At 39.4% G+C, this 21245-nt stretch overlaps 1 protein-coding gene across 6 annotated transcripts in view; it reads left to right on the top strand.

Moving 5' to 3' along the window:
* EGF (epidermal growth factor) overlaps window positions 1-21245 on the top strand; it is a 196526-nt gene that overhangs the window by 138806 nt on the left and 36475 nt on the right. For all 6 annotated transcript variants that reach the window (XM_073602421.1, XM_073602430.1, XM_073602404.1 and 3 more), the window contains 3 exons: window positions 7587-7754; window positions 15378-15494; window positions 19866-19991. In XM_073602421.1, coding sequence (XP_073458522.1) covers window positions 7587-7754; window positions 15378-15494; window positions 19866-19991 — 411 coding nt within the window. The remainder of the gene's footprint in view (window positions 1-7586; window positions 7755-15377; window positions 15495-19865; window positions 19992-21245) is intronic.

Genomic DNA, 21245 nt, shown 5'->3' with positions numbered 1-21245 from the left:
TCGACATATCACATCCAGTGCAGGGTAGTGGACCCTGCATCAATCTTGATAACTTCAGGATCACTGGAGCATAGGGGAGAAGACACAGCTGGAACAGCTCTAGCAATGTGAAGAAGCAGAGGATCGGGTAAGTAAATCTTCTTTTTCATGCCCGATAGATTGAGGAATTAACCCTTGAGAATTTTCAGATTTCTCAGAGTTCAGCTTAAAAATTTTTAAAAATTATACTTTAACATTGATGAAAATGCCAAAAGCTGTTTACTCTTTTCAAGAATTGCAGAAAGTACTTACTGTGAAAGTATGCATTAATTCCTTAAATGTTAGTGCCCCAGCTTTGAAATTCTCCTTATATGACATATTTGTTTTCTGATCAAATGATTGATGTGGATTTTATTACAACATGACATAACTATTTGTGCTATTTTGCACTGAAGATGTTTATGCAGTTGAAATAGTCTGAATCTCACAATTCAAATGTAAGCCTATGCTTTTCAATTGTGTCACGTGGATAGTCACTCCTATTTTATAAACATTTGCCAGTAATCTAAAGCCATATTTTTACAGCTGTCACTAAATGGAAGTCTTTTTGTGCAATCTTCTAAAGCACTGCCAATAAAAAAAAAGAAAAGAAAATGTTTTCTCCTATATGCTCTTGATTTGCAATACTTGTGTGATATCTACTGTTTGTCTGAATGAGCATTGTATAATACCAGTAGTATTAGAGCCGACAGATGATGCATTAACCACTTCAGCCCCAGATAGTTTACCCCCCTTCATGACCAGGCCAGTTATTTTAATTGACAATTGCGCGGTCATGCGAAGCTGTACACAAATATAATTGAAGTCTTTTTTTCCCCACAAATAAAGCTTTCTTTTGGTGGTATTTGATCACCTCTGTGGTTTTTATTTTTTGCGCTATAAACAAAAAAAGACCGAAAATTTTGAAAAAAAAACCCAATATTTTTTACTCTCGGGAACGATCGGCGGGACCCGTTGTTTGGCTTCGCTTCCGCTGTGTCCCAGCACAGTGGGAGCTGGTCACAGGCGGTGTGCGTGCATGCCGCAGACCCGGAAGAGCGAAATTACAGATAGGTACGTAATTTTGCGCAAGAGAGCAGCCGTCCCGCAGTACATGTACGTGGGGCGGTCAGCAAGTGGTTAAAATTAGATGTAAACTCTAAATAAATAACTTTTTTTTAATAAAATATTTTTTCTATCTTAAGGCTGGCCATACATTATGCAATTTATCTTGTACAATTTTCCTTTAGATTTACCAAAATAATACCATATAAAATGAGGTCAAAGCTAAACACTTTCAATTTGTATGCAATCAGGCAAGTCCTTGCACTACATAGTTAAAGGTAAATCTAAAGGAAATTGAATTAGAAAATTATATATTGTATGGCCAGCTTAAGTTGCCTTTTAGTGATGCTGATCTTTTGCAGCCTCTTTGCCGCTACTTCATATCTACTTGCATGTACTCAAGTGGTGGCTGCATTGTATTTCAGGGCAGGTTTCCTGATGTGAACCATGCCTGTTAAATGTACACTATATTGTCAAAAATATTGTGATGCCTGCCTTTACACGCACATGAACTTTAATGGCATCCCAGTCTTAGTCCATAGGATTCAAGATTTAGTTGGTCCACCCTTTGCAGCTATAACAGCTTCAACTCTAGGAATGCTGTCCACAAGGTTTAGGAGTGTGTCTATAGGAATGTTTGACCATTCTTCGAGAAGCACATTTGTGAGGTCAGGCTCTGATGTTGGACGAGAAGGCCTGGTTCACAGTCTCCACTCTAATTCATCCCAAAGGTGTTCTATCGGGTTGAAATCAGGACTCTGTGTAGGCCAGTCAAGTTCCTCCACCCCATACTCGCTCATCCATGTCTTTATGGACCTTTATGGACCACTAATTTTTCTCCTTTCCCCCTCCGGTGCCACAATTGGCATCTTTCGGGGGGGTGGGGGGACAGGATACCTGTCCTTGACAGGTATCCTGTTTCCACTTCCGGTAGTCCGGGTTGCGGCCCGTGACATCACGGCGGGGCTCCCTCCTCCTTTCCCTGTCGTCGGGGGCAGTAGGAGAGAGGAGCAGGGCCTTGTGCATGCGCAGTAGGGTTCGCGGCATGAAGCCTTACCCGCAATGGCAGTGGCAGCACCTGACAGCTGATGGAAACATCAGCTGTGGTGCCGACATCGCTGGACTCCAGGACAGGTAAGTGTCCTATTGTTAAAAGTCAGCAGCTGCAGTACGTGTAGCTGCTGGCTTTTAATTTTTTTGGGGGGCGGAACACCGCTTTAAGCCATTGGAGGTTTCATTGGAGAGATTCCTTGCCTGTCTCTCTGAGAGTCTAACAGCTGTTGCGGCTGGATGGAGCTAGGCGGTGCACTCAGTGGTACTTCTGTTTAGTGCAGTATATGCCCAGGAACAATGGCGCCCCTGGGGGGGGCAGAGGGGGCCCTGACCCCCCCCAACATTATGCTGTGCCCCCCCCCCCCCCCCAATTTAAAAAAAAAAAATTTTTACAAAAAGGCAATGTCTAAGAGGGAGAGCGTCCCCAGTCAGCTCCTGCGGGTGATTCCTCCCCCCTCCCTCTGCTTGCTGACACTGCATAATGTGAGCACTCACACAACCACGGCCGCCCGATCTGCTCCTTCCCCTGCATCCTCATTGGCAGGTAGAAGAGCAAGTTGCAGGAAGGACTCTACCAGGACTCTCAGTTACTGAAAAAAACATACTGATTTCTCCCGTCCTTAGGACAGGAGAACCAGCCTGTAAATTCCAAGAGATGCCAGACCAGCGCTGTCAATAGCAGGGGCAGGACAGCAAGAGGAGGCTGGGGTACCCCACAGTGGCAGAACACCAGGGCCCGGTGGCAAGACAACCTTTGCAACCCTGATAGTTCTCCCACTGCTTTGGACCCTTATATTTTCTTGTCATGCTGGTGACATATATCTCTTGTTTTCTGCCACCCTGGGGGACCCCAATACAGTAGGAAGGGAGCTCACTGCAGAACATGTGAAAGGGCCGTTGTGGGGTCGTAGTAAAGGGCCCCAGGATATATATACATATATATATATAATTGCATTTTATAGTTGCCCCCCTACTTTTGTCCCTGTTCCCCCCATGTGCCCCCCTAAATATGAAAGCTGTAGACACCACTGGGAACAAATGCTCTGACAGCAGGCTGCTTGTGTTCCAGACATTCATCCTTGGGCGCATGCTGTCCTAAATATACATACTGCTAGGTGCACTGCCTAGTCCTATCCAGCTGTAGTAACTGTCAGCCTGTTGCAGCACCTGTGCACTCTGACCGCAGCTAAACACCAGAATCTCATGTGCCAGGGCTAAACGCTCAGTGTGCATGGGTCCTTAGCTCATAGCTCCCAACTGTCTCTGATTTCGAAGGACTGTCCCTGATTTGGAACAAAGTCCCTCAGTCTCTCTTTCCTACTTATTTGTCCCTCGTTTTTCTCTGATCTATATAGTTGCATATAAAATACACTATTTAATGTTCAAAAAGTGTTTCACACGGGTAAACCTTTCATTCAATTTCTAAATTGCTGTGTTTGTAAATGTCAGTATAAAGGAATAGTAGTGGTTAAAAAAAAAAAAAACACTTGTGGGTTTAACCATTTTTTTTTTTTTTTTGTATAATTCTGCTTTAAGGGGGCGGGGCAGGGTGTGTGTCCTATGCCTACATACTTTTGCTAATAGGTGTCCCTCGTTCCCATCTCAAAAAGTTGGGAGGTATGTTAGATCTATCTATCTATCTATCTATCTATCTATCTATCTATCTATCTATCTATCTATCTATCTATCTATCTATCTATCTATCTATCGTATCTATATCGTATCTGTCTGTCTGTCTATCACAGTGAATAAGCATTTGCACTTTTATAGTAGATGATTTGAGAGCCCAAAATATTTTGCTATGGAAACTTTTGGTGACATTGCGGTTGACTTACTCATACCTCCCAACATTTTGAGATGGGAATGAGGGACACCTACTAGCAAATGTCTATAGGCATAGGACATGCCCCCTGCCACACCCCCTTAAAGGAGAATTAACCAAAAAAAAGTTCACTAAATCCAAAAGGACTTTTTTTTACCACTACTTTTCCTTTATATTGGCTTTTAAAATGTACAAATGCAGCAATTTAGAAATTGGATGAAAGGTTTAGCACTGGGAAACACTTTTTGAAAGATAAAAAGTGCATTTTATATACAACTATATAGATCAGACCAAAATGAGGGACAAATGAGGAGGAAAGAGGGGCAGAGGGACATTGCTCCAAATCAGGGACAGTCCCTCCAAATCAGGGACAGTATGGAGCTATGGACTTACTAATGCTAGAGAGTGGAAAATCTGGTGCGGCTTTGCATGGAAACCAATCAGCTTCCAGGTTTATTGTCAAAGCTTAATTGAACAAGCTGAAGTTAGAAACTGATTGGTTACTATGCACACCTACACCAGATTCTGTATTCTCCAGTTTTAGTAAATCAACCCCTATGTCTACTACTGGTTGAAAAGGTGAAAAATATTTTAAAGCAATTTTGTAAAAGTTTTATATAGGTTAGTAAATGCTTGAAATGGAAAAAATGTGTGTTTGTCTCATAGGGGTTTATTTACTAAAGCTGGAGAGTGCAAAATCGGGCTCACTTCTGCATAGAAACCAAACAGCTTCCAGGTTGTATTGTCAAAATTTAATCGAACAAGCTGATGTTAGAAGCTGATTGGTTTCTATTGCGGGAGTGAGCCTGATTTTGCACTCTCCAGCACTCTCCACACTCTATAGTGTATAGGGACTGTTTTTAACCACTTGCCAACCAGCCGCCGCAGTTGAACTGCGGCAGAATGGCAGGGCTGGGCGAAACTACGTTATGTAACGTCGCTTTGCCCTGTGGCCACTAGGGCTCCCCCTGCACGCCCACGGAGCTGATGTGAGTGCCCGCTATCGCTCGTGGCACACCGAGAACCGGGATCTGTGTGTGTAAACACACAGTTTCCGGTTCTCTGAGGGGAGAAGAGACAGATCGTCTGTTCATACAGAGTATGAACAGCGTTCTGTCATCTCCCCTACACAGTCCCCTCCCCCCTTCAGTTAGAACACACACTAGGGAACACAATTAACCCCTTGATCGCCCACTAGTGTTAACCCCTTCCCTGCCAGTGACATTTTTACAGTAATCAATGCATTTTTATAGCGCTGTATAAATGCCAATGGTCCCAAAAATGTCCGATGTGTCCACCATAATGTTGCAGTCCCAATAAAAAACGCAGATCGCCGCCATTATTAGTAAAAAAAAATATTAATAATAAAAATGCCATAAAACTATCCCTTATTTTGTAGACACTATAACTTTTGCGCAAACCAATCAATATACGCTTATTGTGATTTTTTTTACCAAAAATATGTAGAAGAATACACATCGGCGTAAACTGAGGAAAAAAATAGTTTTTTAATATATTTTTGGGGAATATTTATTATAACAAAAAGTAAAAAAGATTGTGTTTTTTTTCAAAATTTTTGCTCTTTTTTTGTTTATAGCGCAAAAGATAAAAACCACAGAGGTGATCAAATACCACCAAAAGAAAGCTCTTTTTGTGGGAAAAAAAGGACGTCAATTTTGTTTGGGTGCAACGTCACAAGACCGCGCAATTGTCAGTTAAAGCGACGCAGTGCCGAATCGCAAAAAGTGCTCTGGTAAAAAGGGGGTAAATTCTTCTGGGGCTGAAGTGGATAAAGAGTAAAATAAAGACAGCATTTATTTGCTTAAATCCGCCTCATTCATTGCGCAGTTTTCCAGCCATTTATAAAGCTGTAAAGCCATGGGAAGCCAAGAATTGTGAATGTATTTGAATAAACAAAAGTTGCAAACAACATGACAATAAGTGATGAATGAGCAATTTATAATTTATTAGTCCCAACACACATATCCTGCTAATCTCTGTCTAATAATAACTGCATATGAAACATATAACTTTGGAACAGTTATCATTTCTAATAGTAAACCCCCCCCCCCCACCATCTTTGTTCCCCAATGAAAAATTATCACTGCTTAATAGGAAATTATATATATATTGCATATATGTTACTTACCCTTTTTATTTCTTTGAGAAAATAAAAATAAATGTAAAATGACGTCAGAAATATCCTGGTTGTATGCTGTATTGTGGTATACATTGTCATGTTCACCATTCGATCTTAGCATAGTAGGAAGGTTTCTCACTAAAAATTCCAGCTGGAATTAAATGGCAGGGAAATGAAAAATTAAAGCCCCAAATAGTGTGAAAAACCCCTAAAAAATCGTCAAAAGGAAAATGATCAACAGCCAGTTAATAACCAGTGAATATTGATCAATATTTTTCCTTTGGACCTTTTATAAATGGGCTACTTGGTATATCAATGGTCCAATCACAGCATGCGCTGTTGCTGTAACTAACAGGAGGAACATTTGTTAACATTTTCTATCCTTTAAACTCTTAAAATCACTTAATCTAAAAGTTAAGAGCTACTTAAAATGGTTGAAATTAGCAATGCACCTCTACAGCGGGAGTTTCTAAATTTGGCCTGCGCTATCAACGGATTGTTCCTAAGTGTACCTGGAAAATTGGGACCTGACAGCTGACATTGATGAGCTTGGTAAGGGAGAACACTTTTCCATTCATAAAAAGGTGTCAGGGTGGTGATGTGTGAGAGCAGACTGCGTGTGCATCATTTGTTCAATAAAGACTTTATGAAACGGAGCCGTAGGAAAAACTGCTAATGCCTCTGAAACAACAGCAGGTAGTCTGGGATTAACTTAATCTTCCACCAAATATGTTTTTATTTACAGTGCATTCAGGTGTATCCTTTATGAGGGTTTTTTCTTTTGTGAGCTTATCATTTCATCACACTGTGGGTCCTGTGCACGTTCTCCCTAAATAGACAATAATGCGCCAGTGAGTCATTGTTTTTCTGCGCGCTCATAACCACATTGCAGTCCTAATCTTTTATAGTGTTAGAAGGATGGAATTAGAAGAACCACTTTGTTTTGATACCCTTCATGGATTGAATTGTATTTCTGGCCCAGACATAAAGAATGGAAAAGGGGAAGAGAACTGCTTTAGATGCCTTGATGTAGCATAATGGAAGCTTTACTGTGCTGACAATCTAATCTGAGAATACTTGTGATGTGTCCAGATATCCTGGCTTGGCACCACTGCGTGCAGAGGGAGTGTCCTCGTTCATCTTCTTTGAAGGCCTCGGCTTAAGCACTGGCTCATGTTCAAAGTGGAGAGCGTTCGCTTGTTAGAAGTGTAACACTCTTTTATTCAGCCTTTAGTTTAAACTTAGTCTCTGCTTATCGTTAAACACGCACCAAATTATGGGACAGTCGACTAGCACCTGACTATAATAAAACATAATTCTGCTCCCAAGCTGTCTATATTTACCTCTTGATCCTATTATGCACATAATGCCCCTTATATTAAGAACAATAATAAAAAAAGAGAGCCAAAGTGTGAAGCTTGGTAATGACTAACCTAATGACTGCGTAATTAGTTTAAGATGAAGTTTTGATGGTTCTTTGTGTTACAGCCTTTGCAGACATCACGTCGGAACCTAGAAAAGGCATAGCTGTTAGCGACGGAGCTACACTTAATCAGTCCTTCCCTCACGGCCCTCTAAGTACCATCTTTTATGGGAACGTTACGAAAGAGGATGCCCATGGCAGCAATGAGTTAGTTGCTGAGATATTTTTATCAGGTAAAGTATGTTTTAATTTCTTGTTTTATATAGAGAAAATTGAGTACTGTCCTTTATACTTTTTTTATTTGCACTAACATATCATTTTTCATGGACGAGCTTTTGGGGTGTGTCCCCTTCTTCAAGGTCCAAGCAGTAGATATCTATATAGATATTATAGATCTCTATCTATCTATATAGATATCTATATAGATAGATATCTATATATATTTATATCTATATATATATAGATATCTATATCTATATCTATAGATCTATATCTATAGATATATAGATATATATATACAGAGAGAGAGAGAGAGAGAGAGAGAGAGAGAGAGAGAGAGAGCGCTAGGAATTTATTAACGCAAAAAAGCATGCTGAATTTATAGCCTTATAAAAATCTAGATTATGCTTTTTAATTACACTTTTTGATAACATCTTCAACATGTGTTAATAATGAACAAATTAAAATGAGTTGAATATTTTTCTGTAGTGATTTTATTATTATTTAACATATTGTCAAACAAAAATATCAGGGAATTGTTAAATTTCGTTATTATCTGAAAGTCTAGTTAGCATTGCTTATCATGTATCCATGTTACTTTAACATGTAACCTTTTTATTTTTTTTTTTTGACCAGGGAGTTATAACCTCTGTCTGGTTTTACTGCAGTCTTTGTCCCCACCTGGAATCACCCTTTTTTTTTTTTGCAAATATTTTATTTAGGATCAGGAACAGGCAGATCCAGAACAGTACAACACTGGTATATAGACATTTGCATATCCAATGGTATACCATACAGCATTTCTATACAGTAAAACAATGTTGTAACCCCATAAAAATTCAAGATAGCAATATAGAGAGTAAGTCAGATATGGGTTCATTCTTTCTGTACTTTAAGAAACAAACCACACAAAAAAAAATACGGAGCTGCCTATTGCCTTTTTTAAAAATTTTTAATAGAATAGCAAGGAAATAAAGGGAGAATAAGAAAAGCCAGAGATGGAAATGAGAAAGAGAGAAAAAAGGAATCACCCACTTTATTGGTCCTGGTAAACCATTGTCCCCAGGGCAGAAATCTATGGGAAATATAAAGTTTTACAGTTGTTACTAGAACAGGAGATGAGGGTAAATCTTCCAATAAGGACACCTGCTCCAGTGACAAAAGGGATTTCCTTTCACTTTGGAGAGATTTCCTCCAACTGCATGTTATGTCTCCATAGCGAGAGTGAAGGGAAATGTTCCCAATGATAGACAGAAAAAAAAAATCATAGGGGTTATAATCATTTCCTACTGTATCCAAAACTTATTTTTGTTGGATATATTTTACATTGATATGGATCACTATGGTGCAAAAAATGCAAAATAATAACACATTATAGTAAAATCTTAAAATAATAGCAGTGAAAATGTAATTAGTTAAATTGTTTTTATAATTTTGTAGCTATAGATATTTATCAATAGAGGATCTTTTCTTGCATGTCAAAAACATCTTGTAAACTGTCCCTAGTATTTCTACCTGCAATACATTTTAAGCACAATGCTTCATACATTTACTGTCGGAGAAAATTAATCTTGTCTATATTTTTAATGTCCTAATGGAATGGCAGCAATTATTTTTAGCTCTGTATTTACTTTTTTAAATGTCGCAAAACAGACGAAACTCAACAGCATAAAAATCGGTATTGTCCATTCATAATTTATGACAAGAGTCTTTGGGGTTTTTGAAACTCGCTAAATAGATTTCTGGAGAAGTTATCCTACAGTTTTGTTAGAGGGATCTTTTTCACATAAACTGTTTACACATTTATTTTATTTTAAGAAATCAATTTATTTTAGCTTGCCTGTAAGCATGGTAGTGTGAAGGTTTAGCACAGTCCTTTTTGTTTATTTACAGTGAAATTAAAAAGCTTGCAGATGAATACGCAAATATGCTTCTCAGCATAGCCATTGTTATTACTTTGTGGCTCAGCTTCCATAGACCACCCTGATAGTTAGTAATGTCTAATACGAAACATGCACTTTTCGTATGGTAAAAAGAAAAAATTCAAGGGGTACTACTGCCAAGTGTTAATTATTATCACATAATATAGTATCAAACAGTTATATAAATATAATATAAATATTACATTATAAAAAAAAGTTTTCAGCAGAGCAGGTAGTTTGCAAACCATCACAACATATTAGATATTTTTAAGACACATTGCATATATTAGGTGAAACACGTGCTATTTGAAGTTATATGGTGCTTGCAAAACAATTATGCTGATTTTTTTTAGCATTAAATTGGAGTGTTATAAACCAAAGGAAACATTTTTCATCCCAAGCAACATACAGATAAATTCTCAAGGACAATGGGGTTCATTTACTAAAACTGGAGAGTGCAAAATCTGGTGCAGCTCTCCAAAGAAACCAATTAGCTTCCAGTTTTTCTTAGTTCCTGTCAGTAAATTTTGTAAACAAGTAATTTTTCTCCTTCACTGACGGGCACTGATGAGGCAGCACTGATGGACACTGATGAGGTGGAACTTATGAGAACTGATGAGGCGGCACTTATGGGCACTGATTATGGCACTGATATGTGGCCCTGATGAGCACTGATAGGCGGCACTGATGGGTGGCACTGGTGGGCACCAATGGGTGGTACTGGTGGGCACTGATAGGCGGCACTGGTGGGCACAGATAGCTGGCACTGGGGGGAACAGATAGGCGCCACTGATGGGCACTGATGGGCATTGATGGGTGGCATTGATGGGCAGCAGTGATGGGCATTGATGGGCAGCAGTGATGGGCATTGATTGGCAGCACTGATAGCCAGCACTGACTGGCATCACTAATGGCCACTGATTGCTGGCACTTGTGGGCACTGATTGCTGGCACTGGTGGGCACTTATTGCTGGCACTGTGGGGGCTTTATTGTAATCAGGGCACTGTTTATCAGTGCCCTGATTACATATCTAGATGTCCTCTGCGAGGAGATGCCGCAGATCGGCTGAGTGTGAGGCGAGGAGTGCCAATTACCGGCATCTTCGTGCTTACATGTGACCGGTTGTGATTGGACACAGCCGATTACATGGTGAAAGAGCCGTGGCCCTTTACAGAGATCAGGGTCGCACCGTGTCCTAGCAACACAGCGCGGGCACACGAGATCGGCCGTTCTGGGAAGCCGTCATATGATGTCCACCCAGAACGAGTAGATGTAAACCCTTACATATACCCAGTGAAGTGACTGGCCTCAGGTGATACACAGAGGTGAAACAACTCCTCCTACATAAGTTGTACCTGTTTATATGCAGTCTTCTCTTCTTTACATCCATTTAAAGTCCATAATTCTACAGCTTCCTTGAGCTGTCAGAAAAAAAGGGACGGAGACCTGGAGTACCACTCTACAGATCTCAGTGAGGAGAGCTGATTGGTGAAAAGGGACTCACCCCCTTCACACAGCAAACAGGAACAGTTTAAGGTTGTCAATCAGCTGGAGATCCCTCCCCTGTCACCTTTTTTTCTCTTGGTGTCAGGAAAATTTCTTAGAAGTGACTCATGCTGATAGCAGAGGAATGAAGCAGCAGACAGAAATTATATTTAGTGCTCTTAATTGAAACAAGTACGCACTACGGGAGAATATTCTTTTTTTTATAACTCATGTCTGAGGTTTGCAACCACTTTAGTACAGAAGTGTGGTACTGGTTGAATCACCAAGTCAAAATAAAGGAAAAAAATGCAACCACCACATTTTAGGATTGGTAAGCTGAAATATATGTATTTTTGTTTAATACCACTTTAAACGTCTATCACTTTTGTAGACAGCAGTCAGTCAGGTGCATAGAAATAGAAGTGTAAAATCTCTTGACAGAACTCTGTGCCTTATTCAGCATGACACCTACATTTTTACATGACTACACTCAATCACAGACTCAGGAGGAACACATTTTTTCTCAGAGAATTATACAAGCAATCTTTTGCTGTCCTCATCCAGTTGAGGAGATTTCTCATTCATTTCGGGAGATGCAGCAGAAAATGAGAGGACAACTCTTTTTTTTTTCCTCCTTTTTATTCAGATTTTTTAAAATAAAAATTATTTTTTTTCTATTCTACACACAAATACAAAAATAAAATAACTACCCATCCCATCAGGGTGGAACAAACAATCCAACAGCACAATACCTTCCGGGGGAAAAGGGGTGCACTCATCATATGAAAAAAAAAAAAAGATCAACAAATACTCTCTATCAAAGTTTAGGATACATACACTCTATCCCCTGGGACCATATTGCTTCGAACTTCCGTAAAGAGTTTCTGAAATAATAGGTATGTATTCCATAGAAAATATATTTGTTGAGCTCTGCTAACCATTCAGAAAGAGAAGGGGCAGAGGGTAGTCCACTTAAAGCAGAGTTCCTCCCCCCACTTACCTGTCCTGGAAATCCAGCAATGTCGGCACCCCAGCCGATATTTCCATCGGTTCTCGGGTTCTGCCACCGCCATTGCCTGTAAGGGAAACCGGCAGTGAAGCTTTGCGCACTGCGCTTTTGGAATGGCCCAGTGGCGGGGAAGGAGGAGGGGGGCCGAACTTCTGAGTGATCTCGCTGCGGTGAGATCTCTCGAAAGTGGGGACAGGTTCCTGTCAGAAAGGTGCCAAATGGCACTGGAGGGGAGGAGGAGACAGATAAGTGGAGCTTCCACTTTTGGGTGGAACTCCGATTTAAGTACAATTATTCTACTGGCTATAGATAATGCTCTCAAGTAAGAGCAGTTAAAGATAAATCAGCATGGCCAAGTAAACAGGTAAGCGGGCCAACCAGCAAGTTAACCCCTAAAAGCTTGTTTAGAGTCCTTACCACCTCAGCCCAATACCTTCTCAATTTGGGACAATGCCATAGGAGATGAATAAGGAGATGAATCCAGATGTATCCACACCTAGCACAACAAGGGTCATCTTTCAGACCAATTTTAAATAGAAATTCAGGAGTTTTATAAACTCTATGTAAAATAAATACCTGCGTAAGTCTATGAGAGGGAGATAAGAAAACACTCTGAAGGGATTGGAAAATGTCGCCCCAGCTATCATTAGGAATAGAACCTATATCTCTCTCCCACCGAGAACTCTCCCATCTCTACAAAATGAATGGACTTCCCCTATTAGACAGTTGGACATTTGTCACCTGAACAGGTGCTACTAAAATGTACTCTCAACTTATGTTTTGGTTCACAATTGGAACATTTTGGATATCCCAACGTGGTCTGTGGAAGTAACAATGGTCACCAGGACAAAAAGCAAAATGACTCTACCTGAAGGGGGCACAGACAGTGATAAAAACTTCAAAAACATGTGCTGATTGCATAAAAAACACTATAGGCATATTTTTGGTGCCTTGTAGTTGAAAAAAATTTGAGGCAGCAGGTTGCGACAAAGTCTAGAAAACAAGATATGCCCTGAAGCGAAGTAAAGCAACTCTTACACACTGATTCTGTACCATCTTGTCCACTTGCCATTGTTTTAATTATTTAGTGTCAACATTTTGAGTTGTCACCAGAACAGGAATAGAGCTAAAATCTTCCAGTTTGGACTCTAAGAGCCCTTTCACACCGGGCCGCCCATATCATCGGTGGTAAAACGGCGCTATTTTTAGCGGCGTTTTACCGTCGGATTAGTGGCGCATTTCGGCCAGTAGCGGGGCGCTTTTAACCCCCGCTAGCACCCGAGAAAGGGTTAAAACCGCCTGCAATGCGCCGCAATAGCGGCATTTTGCCGGTGGTATCCCAGCGCTGCCCCATTGATTTCAATGGGGAGCAGCAGTGGAGGAGTGGTAAACACACCGCTCCTTCACCGCTCGAAAGAAGCTGCTAGCAGGACTTTTTTTCCCGCCCTGCCAGCGCTCCGGTGTGAAAGCCCTCAGGCTTTCACACTGGAGACAATGCTGCAGCTGTTTGAGGGCGGATTGCAGGCGCTATTTTTAATGCTATAGTGCCTGCAAAACGCTCTTGGTGTGAAAGGGGCCTAATTCTGGTGACCCTGGTGACAATCATGGATTTCCCTCACTTTGTATGAATTTACTCTCACTTCCTGTTGTGGCTTAATCTATCCAAAATCTACTTTTAAGAGTAGTGTACAAATGACATGATATTAAAAAGTTTAGATATTTCTTTTACTCAGCCATCTCCAGATATACAGTAGATAATCTGACTGCAAAGCAATTCTCCTGAAAAAAATAACATAAAGTCAACTCTATGTAGAAAGGTTTCTTACAACATTTATTTAACATAATCCTAGGCAATTCCAACTGAGGATATGATAAATAATGAATGTCAAAATAATTAGTACAGTCAGCGATACAGACAAATATAGTTAAGCTCATATCTTGACTTTTTAGTAAAAAGCCAAACTTGGATACACCATGTCCCAGCGACTGTTCTGCTACTGGTCCGTGTGGTTAAAGGGACGAAGGAAGGCTCAGAAAAAGCGAGGGGCAGGGCCTAACTTGACGCTTACAGGGCCTAACTTGACGTTTACAGGAAAAGTTTAGATTTACACATAATCCTGGGGCTACTGATAGTTTTCACTAAAGATTAAACTCTTATGTAGTTTTGCTTCATATGCTCAGTTTCCAACTTCTACACATTGTGAAATACACATTGACTACCACTGCTGACCTTGCTTTTGTTCTAGAATTTACTCTCATGCTGCTTCCAATGTCACTGTTCAACAGTCACTGGCTCAAACCAATTATGTTGAACAGGCATTGTCCTGTTGCTTGTGGTATACCTGTAGGCAGATACATCCAAGTAATCCAAATTTTTAAACTAGATTATTACTTGTAAAGCAAATACATTTTTTTCAGTTTTGGAAGGAATGGGGAAGGATTAGAACCCCTGTTTGGGTTTTTTTCTTGTCTATGTCCTTGCTAGAGAGATCCATTCTCTCTAGCTTTTTTGGTCACACTTGTCTTATGTGGGCCATACACTGTTAGGATTTTGGATGGTTCCTGAGGAACCATCCAAAATTGGCACAGTGGATGGCCCTGCTGACCCCATTGAAGTAGGTGGCCTGCTGCATAGTTTTCTGCTGAACAACGACTGCATGCAATCATCCAGCAAGGCTGACTATCCGAATACAAAAGCCGCAACAAGAGATTTGTTTATTCATGCTGTATAGCATGGATAGAGGCACCAAAAATGATTACCCTCTCACATGGTTGGGTAGTCAAAGGTTCACCTTTTAAAGCTAAGTAAACAGCCTAAACTCCTTCAGTAAACCAACCCTTATGTATTTAGCTGTATTTCCGGCATCTAATATAATTTGTGAATTTTAGTTATAAATGTTCTTCCTTTTTAATAATGCTGGGTATTATTAAATGCAATGGTTTTGTCATTGAGGCATATAATACAATACACCTTAATTCGTAGATCTGTGTTCATTTCAATGCCACATTGAGCTAGACACTCAGTGTTAATCTAATAAAAGCGTCTCTGGAAACTATAGATGGTAATGCACTGCAATAACTAGCTGCCATGATAGTATTTTAAGAATAATCCATATTGACCTGAAAATGTAATTTAAAAAGGTCACATAGCTGGGGCACCTGTTGGGTCTGTAATTCTTTTTGGCAGAAATGTAAGGTATAAACTTTGTTCTTCAAACAGATGAGAGTGGCTGTGGGGACAGTTCGTGTGATATCAATGCTTACTGTGTGCCATCAGAAGATGGACCAAGATGCCAATGCTTGGAAGGCTATACTGGAAATGGCATGTCCTGTCATGGTAATGACCAAATCATTTACTTATTTTCACTGCAGTAATCAAGTGAAAAGAAATGATGAAACCCTTTCAGTTTTTATGTATGTCAAGTAATAAATCACCCCAACCCATGATGTAAGTAAAATGCAGTGGGTTCACAGAGATTCCCTGTGCCTAGAATATGCAAGAATTTACATTGTTTGGGGCTTAAAACAAGCTCCCATTCATCTCTGTTGCTATAGGAATTATGGTGTGATATAAGCCATACGTCCAGCTGAAACTGACATTTCAGTTTTTATAGATGTTGTAGATATTGAAAACTCACTGAATAATTTTGTATATCAGTTGTGTTTTTGTGGACAATTCTCCCAGTTCTGACAAATTGTAACAATTGTCATCAGGTTTAAGATATTTTTATATATCTGTTGTGTTTTCATGAACAGTTTTCCCAGTTCTGACCAATTGTAACAACCGTTATGAGCTTCTTTATGGCTTCTGAAAAGAGTGTTTTGGCACCAGGGAATCATGACAGATATTTTTTGGCAAAAAAGGAGCTTTTACTGCACGCAGTATACACTTATCACACTTATAACTCTTAACCTCAAAGTTAAGCTTACTTTTGATTTCAGCATGTAAATGACTCAGGATATTGTAACACATTTCATATTCAGCTATGTTGTTAATGACTTCCAATTGAATTATACTCACTGACATATCAAAAACACTATATGGTGAAAAGTATGTGTATATCACACCAGATCAGTCCTGCAACAAAAAAAGCAGGTTCAAAAAGACATGGTTTGAAATGTTTCGTGTGGAGGAACTTCAGTCGTCTACAAAGAGTTCTAAATATGGGATGAGTCGGAACTCCAATTGTGAGCCACATATTCTCATCTAACATCAGTACCTTAAAAATGCTCTTTTGGCTACATGAGCACAAATTTCCATAAACACATCCCAAGATCTTCTGGAAAGCCTACCTGGAAGGGTGATGCTGTTATAACTGCAAAGGGGAAAGCTGCATCCTAATGCCCATGGTTTTGAACTGGGATGTCCAACGATCTTCAAATAGGTGTGATGGTCAGCTTTCCACAAACTTTTGATCATATAGTATATTTTACTCATTTAGTGAGGGATAACAGGCCTCTTTTTGGAAGTTTGCTGTAACATCAAACCCTACACCAAAGGCCCAACACAAAACTCCTACACTAACCTGCCAGTGCTGGAAAGGATAAAAGGAATGGATGGCTGCACACTGAGGTAGTGATGAATCTCTTAATTGTAAAATCCGTAACATCAATTAGACCACAGGACAGGCAAACAGGTACAGGTAAACGCGTTTCACACAGAGACGCTGCGCTTATTCATTAGAACAACAGAAAGGAACATATTTCTGCTGAGCATACATGTTTGCATGCTCCTGTTTGTATTTTGGCTATCTCGTCTTGTCAATATATTACTTATTTTGACTTTAATTAAGATGTATTTACATCGATTATCTCAGATTGCAGAATAGAATAAGAATAAGCATTCTAGCTTCTTTACAGAAAAGTGGAGCCTTAGTTTCAACATCAATATTGTTGTGCATTTTACAGTATTTCCTTTTAAAGTAGGCCCATTGTTGGTTCTGTTGTGTAGGGGTGCAGGGTGGTGCAATGCGTGGTTGCATCACACTGTTTTTTGTTTTTTCTTCAACTTTACCGAAGTGTTACAATATGACACTTCATTTAACCACAGTGTAACATGTGTGTCTGCATTTTTTTGCTATCCACTGCAACCAATCTCAATGCAGCATTATGGTGTGAACAGGGAACATAGACAGCAATTGTTTCCTATATGCTGTTGCGTTGAGCCCTCATTGATTTATGCAGATTGACATGGTTTGAGCAAACCCCTAGATATTTGTTTATAATATTTCAGCAACATATCTGGACTTGTGTAATAGGGATTTATTATTGTATAATGTAGTGCAGGAAGACACAACATGATTGCCAGCAGTTTTTGATTTTTAAGGGCATGCTCAGGTTTTGAAAATGTGTCCCTGGAAAATTGTGTCCCCAGCAATGTCTCCAATTTTGAACACTGATCAACTCTAAGGTCCACGGCACATTATTGATCCTGTAACTGGTGACAACTTCCTGGCAACTAGATCACTATACAGGGCAGAACAAATACTCTCCTGTTTTTATACACTTCACCTTCTTTGACCAGATAAGCAAGGTGTCAGTCTGTTGCTGGTGAGTGACATTCTGCTATGATTCTGTCAGCAAGGGAGTGATCCCTTGCTCATCCAGCCAGCAAATGAGTGACATGTGGAAACAGGTGAGAATTTTCTCAGCATTTTTGAGCTATTCTGACACAAGCAAATGGTCACCAGGAGCAAGATCACCAATATGCCATGGGCCTTACAGTAAAATTGCCTGCATTTTGGAAATCTGCATTAATTTCCTACAATATATTTGTTATCTTGACTTGATATATACGCCTTGATATAATTGTAGTTTGCTGCCATTCTCAGATGTTGGCAACTATGGACAAAGTTCTGTGCCTTACATAAAAATCTGAATGAAAAACATATCTAGACATATGGTTACCAGATTAGATATTTATGTTATGTTGTGTATATTATGTAATTTTTCCAGTAAAGGCTAGACAATGTAAAAGGAATCAAGACTGAATGCAAACTATTATAATTATCATCATTATTATTATTATGCAAGATTTAAAAAGAGATTTTCCTTTGTTCGGTCTTATGCCTGAATCCTTGAGAACTGCTCTTTAGACCTACATACAGAATGACATTAACCATAACAGTTGTGTATATAAAAATGCTAAATTTTTTGGCCATTATAAAAAGGCATAGCATTGCTTGCCGCATATGTCCATGGTAATTAATATTGTATGAACATTTCTAGTGTAAAATATAATTTTACTATTTTATATTAAGCATACATAAGTGACACCTCTTTTTAAATACAGCACAAATCTCTTACTATTTAAACATGCATCACTGTGGAATGTAAACTCTGACTAACTTTTTTTGTTCCGCACATATATTCTTGGCACAGGTGAATTTATTGTACATCACGCACCTCTATCTACATTACCAATAACAGACAGCCCTCAACCTCCCTCTGATGTCTCAATGAAAAAAACAGCTGCCACATTATTGATATAATAGTAGAAACTAGAAGGTGAAGAAGTGGACACCACATTCCACCACTCATCTCCTTAATTTATATACTTTGCAGTCAGAAGGATTATAAAGGCATTTGCTTGTAAGGACTCATGCACATGGCTGTATCTGGCCATATGGTGTAAATCCCAGCATATTTCCCTACCAGGGAGCCCACAGATAATGCGTATAGCCACCTCTACAGTAGAAGTGAATGGCCATACCTGCCTATAAGCATGTATACCCAAGTACCTGCAAAAACACCCACATGCATACAGACAAATGCCGCGTACACACGATTGGACTTCTCGTCAGAAAAAGATATGATGACTTTTCCGACGGGATTCCGCTCAACTTTGCCTTGCATACACAAGGTCACGCAAAAGTTCACTGAAATTACGACCATCAAGAACGCGGTGACGTACAACACTACGACGAGCCAAGAAAATGAAGTTCAATGCTTTCGAGCATACGTCGAATTGTTTCCGAGCATGCGTAGGAATTTTGCGCGTTGGAATTGCCACAGACGATTGCATTTTCGGATAGGAACTTTTCCCAACCGAAAAATTAAGAACATGCTCTCAATCTTTTGCTGGCTGGAATTTGGCCAGCAAAAGTCTGATGGAGCATACACACGGTCGCATTTTCCGATGAAAAACTCTCATCGGTCTTTTTCGGGCCGAAATTCCGATCGTGTGTACGTGGCATTACAACTCTGGAGGTAGAAATTTGCATCCAGATTCGTATATTCATATGCGTGTTTCTTCAAGTACTTACATATAAATATGTATAGCCACATAGAGGGGTTGATTTACTAAAACTGGAGAGTGGAAAATCTAACGTAACTGTGCATGGTAGCCAATCAGCTTCTAGCTTGTTCAATGAGGCTTTGACAAAAAATCCTGGATGATTGGTTTCTTTGCAAATCTGCACCCGATTTAGCATGCTCCAGTTTTAGTAAATCAACCCCATTGACTTTAATTTGCAGCTGTACATGTAACCTGTGGACTCCCTGGCAGGGAAATACGCCAGAATTTACACTATACGGCCAGATACAGCTGTATTCATGAGTCCTAATGTAGACAGAACAATATAATATTTTGACGAAAACTTTTAACTAATAATGAGAGTTCTCAGTCATGGCATTTGTATAATCAAGGCATTTCGGAAAGTGTGAAAACTTGCTTACTGTTTGTTTTTAACTTGATGCTTTACTTTAGATATTGATGAATGCTTGCCACACTTTGATGCCTGTGACCCACACAATGCAGAGTGTATCAACATGGAGGGTGGTTATATATGCCGATGCAGAGATGGTTTCCATGGAAATGGCCTTCAGTGCACAGGTAAGCAAATATATCCAGTTCTCGCATCTGAGACTTTGCTCATGGGTGAATGGAGTGTCTTTTACAAACACACTTTACCACCTGTTACTGTCTGATGTTTTGCAGCATAAAAGCAATTAGTCAGCAATTATCTTTTGTTGAGTTGGTTACTGAAACTGTTGAAATGAGGATTATTAGTTGCTGCTGGTTTTCCAGGACTTTGTCCTGCCTGCACTGCCCTATTTAATGAGTCTGGTAGCATTAAAAAGTTAATCACAAGGATAGTCATTCAGTTAAGATAGTGCACATTATACGCCATTACATCTGGCTCTAGAGATGCCTGCAAATTGAAGTGTATTGCTTATTATAATATATAATATATTCAGAATATAAAGAAAAGATGACATGATTATGTAGCATAAAAACTCTATGCTGTTTATTTGTTAATGGTTTCTTCCATAGCCTACAGACAAGAGAATATTGCCTTAGCCTCAGATCAATGGCTAAAGCCTAAGATTTTTTGTGCTTATATCTGCATTTCTCTTCATTTCCTTTGGCAGCTGTAACAAAATAGATACAAATAGAACAAGTACATAGATTTATTGGAAATCTTTAATATGGATACAAGGCTCAAATCAAGAATGACCCAGTAGTTAAACTCATCAAATAACTGGTTCTGATGAATAGTCATGAGCGTCATTGAACTGACACTGACACACTCACTCTACAATAAGGAACACCCTTATTTGAGTTACATGTTTTAGGTTACATTTTTTTACTCTGTTATATTTTTTAACAGTTCATTGTGTATCTCATATGAGTAGGACAGGATTGTGCCATACTCTTAATTTTATCAACTAATCATATGCTGCATGAAGTAAAAATGCAGTATATGAGCATTATGTTACATATATGTGCTGCTTTAAAATAGTCTGCTATCACTCAGCTCAGCAACTCGTGCCATGCTAGTAGTTCTTTTTTTATGTTAAGAATTTTTTAATTTTTTTTTTAATTTAAGAATTTATTTAGGAATTTTGTTAAATAACAAGATAAATGTAGAAAGATCCACATACAAGGGTAACAAACTCTCTGTCATGTGAAACATGATAGATCACAGTACATAACATGCTCAATGAGTCTATGAGAAATAACAGTTAAATAGAGTCCTAGACTACATAGGAATTTAGGTCAACATTGCCCTTCTGGTAACCACGTCTGTTAGTATGTGGAGGGCAGGTAGTGTTGACGTAGTTATAACACCAGTGGAGAAACAAT

Source organism: Aquarana catesbeiana, linkage group LG01 (assembly GCF_042186555.1).
Source record: "Aquarana catesbeiana isolate 2022-GZ linkage group LG01, ASM4218655v1, whole genome shotgun sequence".
In the NCBI taxonomy this organism is placed as follows: domain Eukaryota; kingdom Metazoa; phylum Chordata; class Amphibia; order Anura; family Ranidae; genus Aquarana; species Aquarana catesbeiana.
Note: the sequence above shows the minus strand (reverse complement) of the source record. Positions and strands in the feature narration are given on the sequence as shown.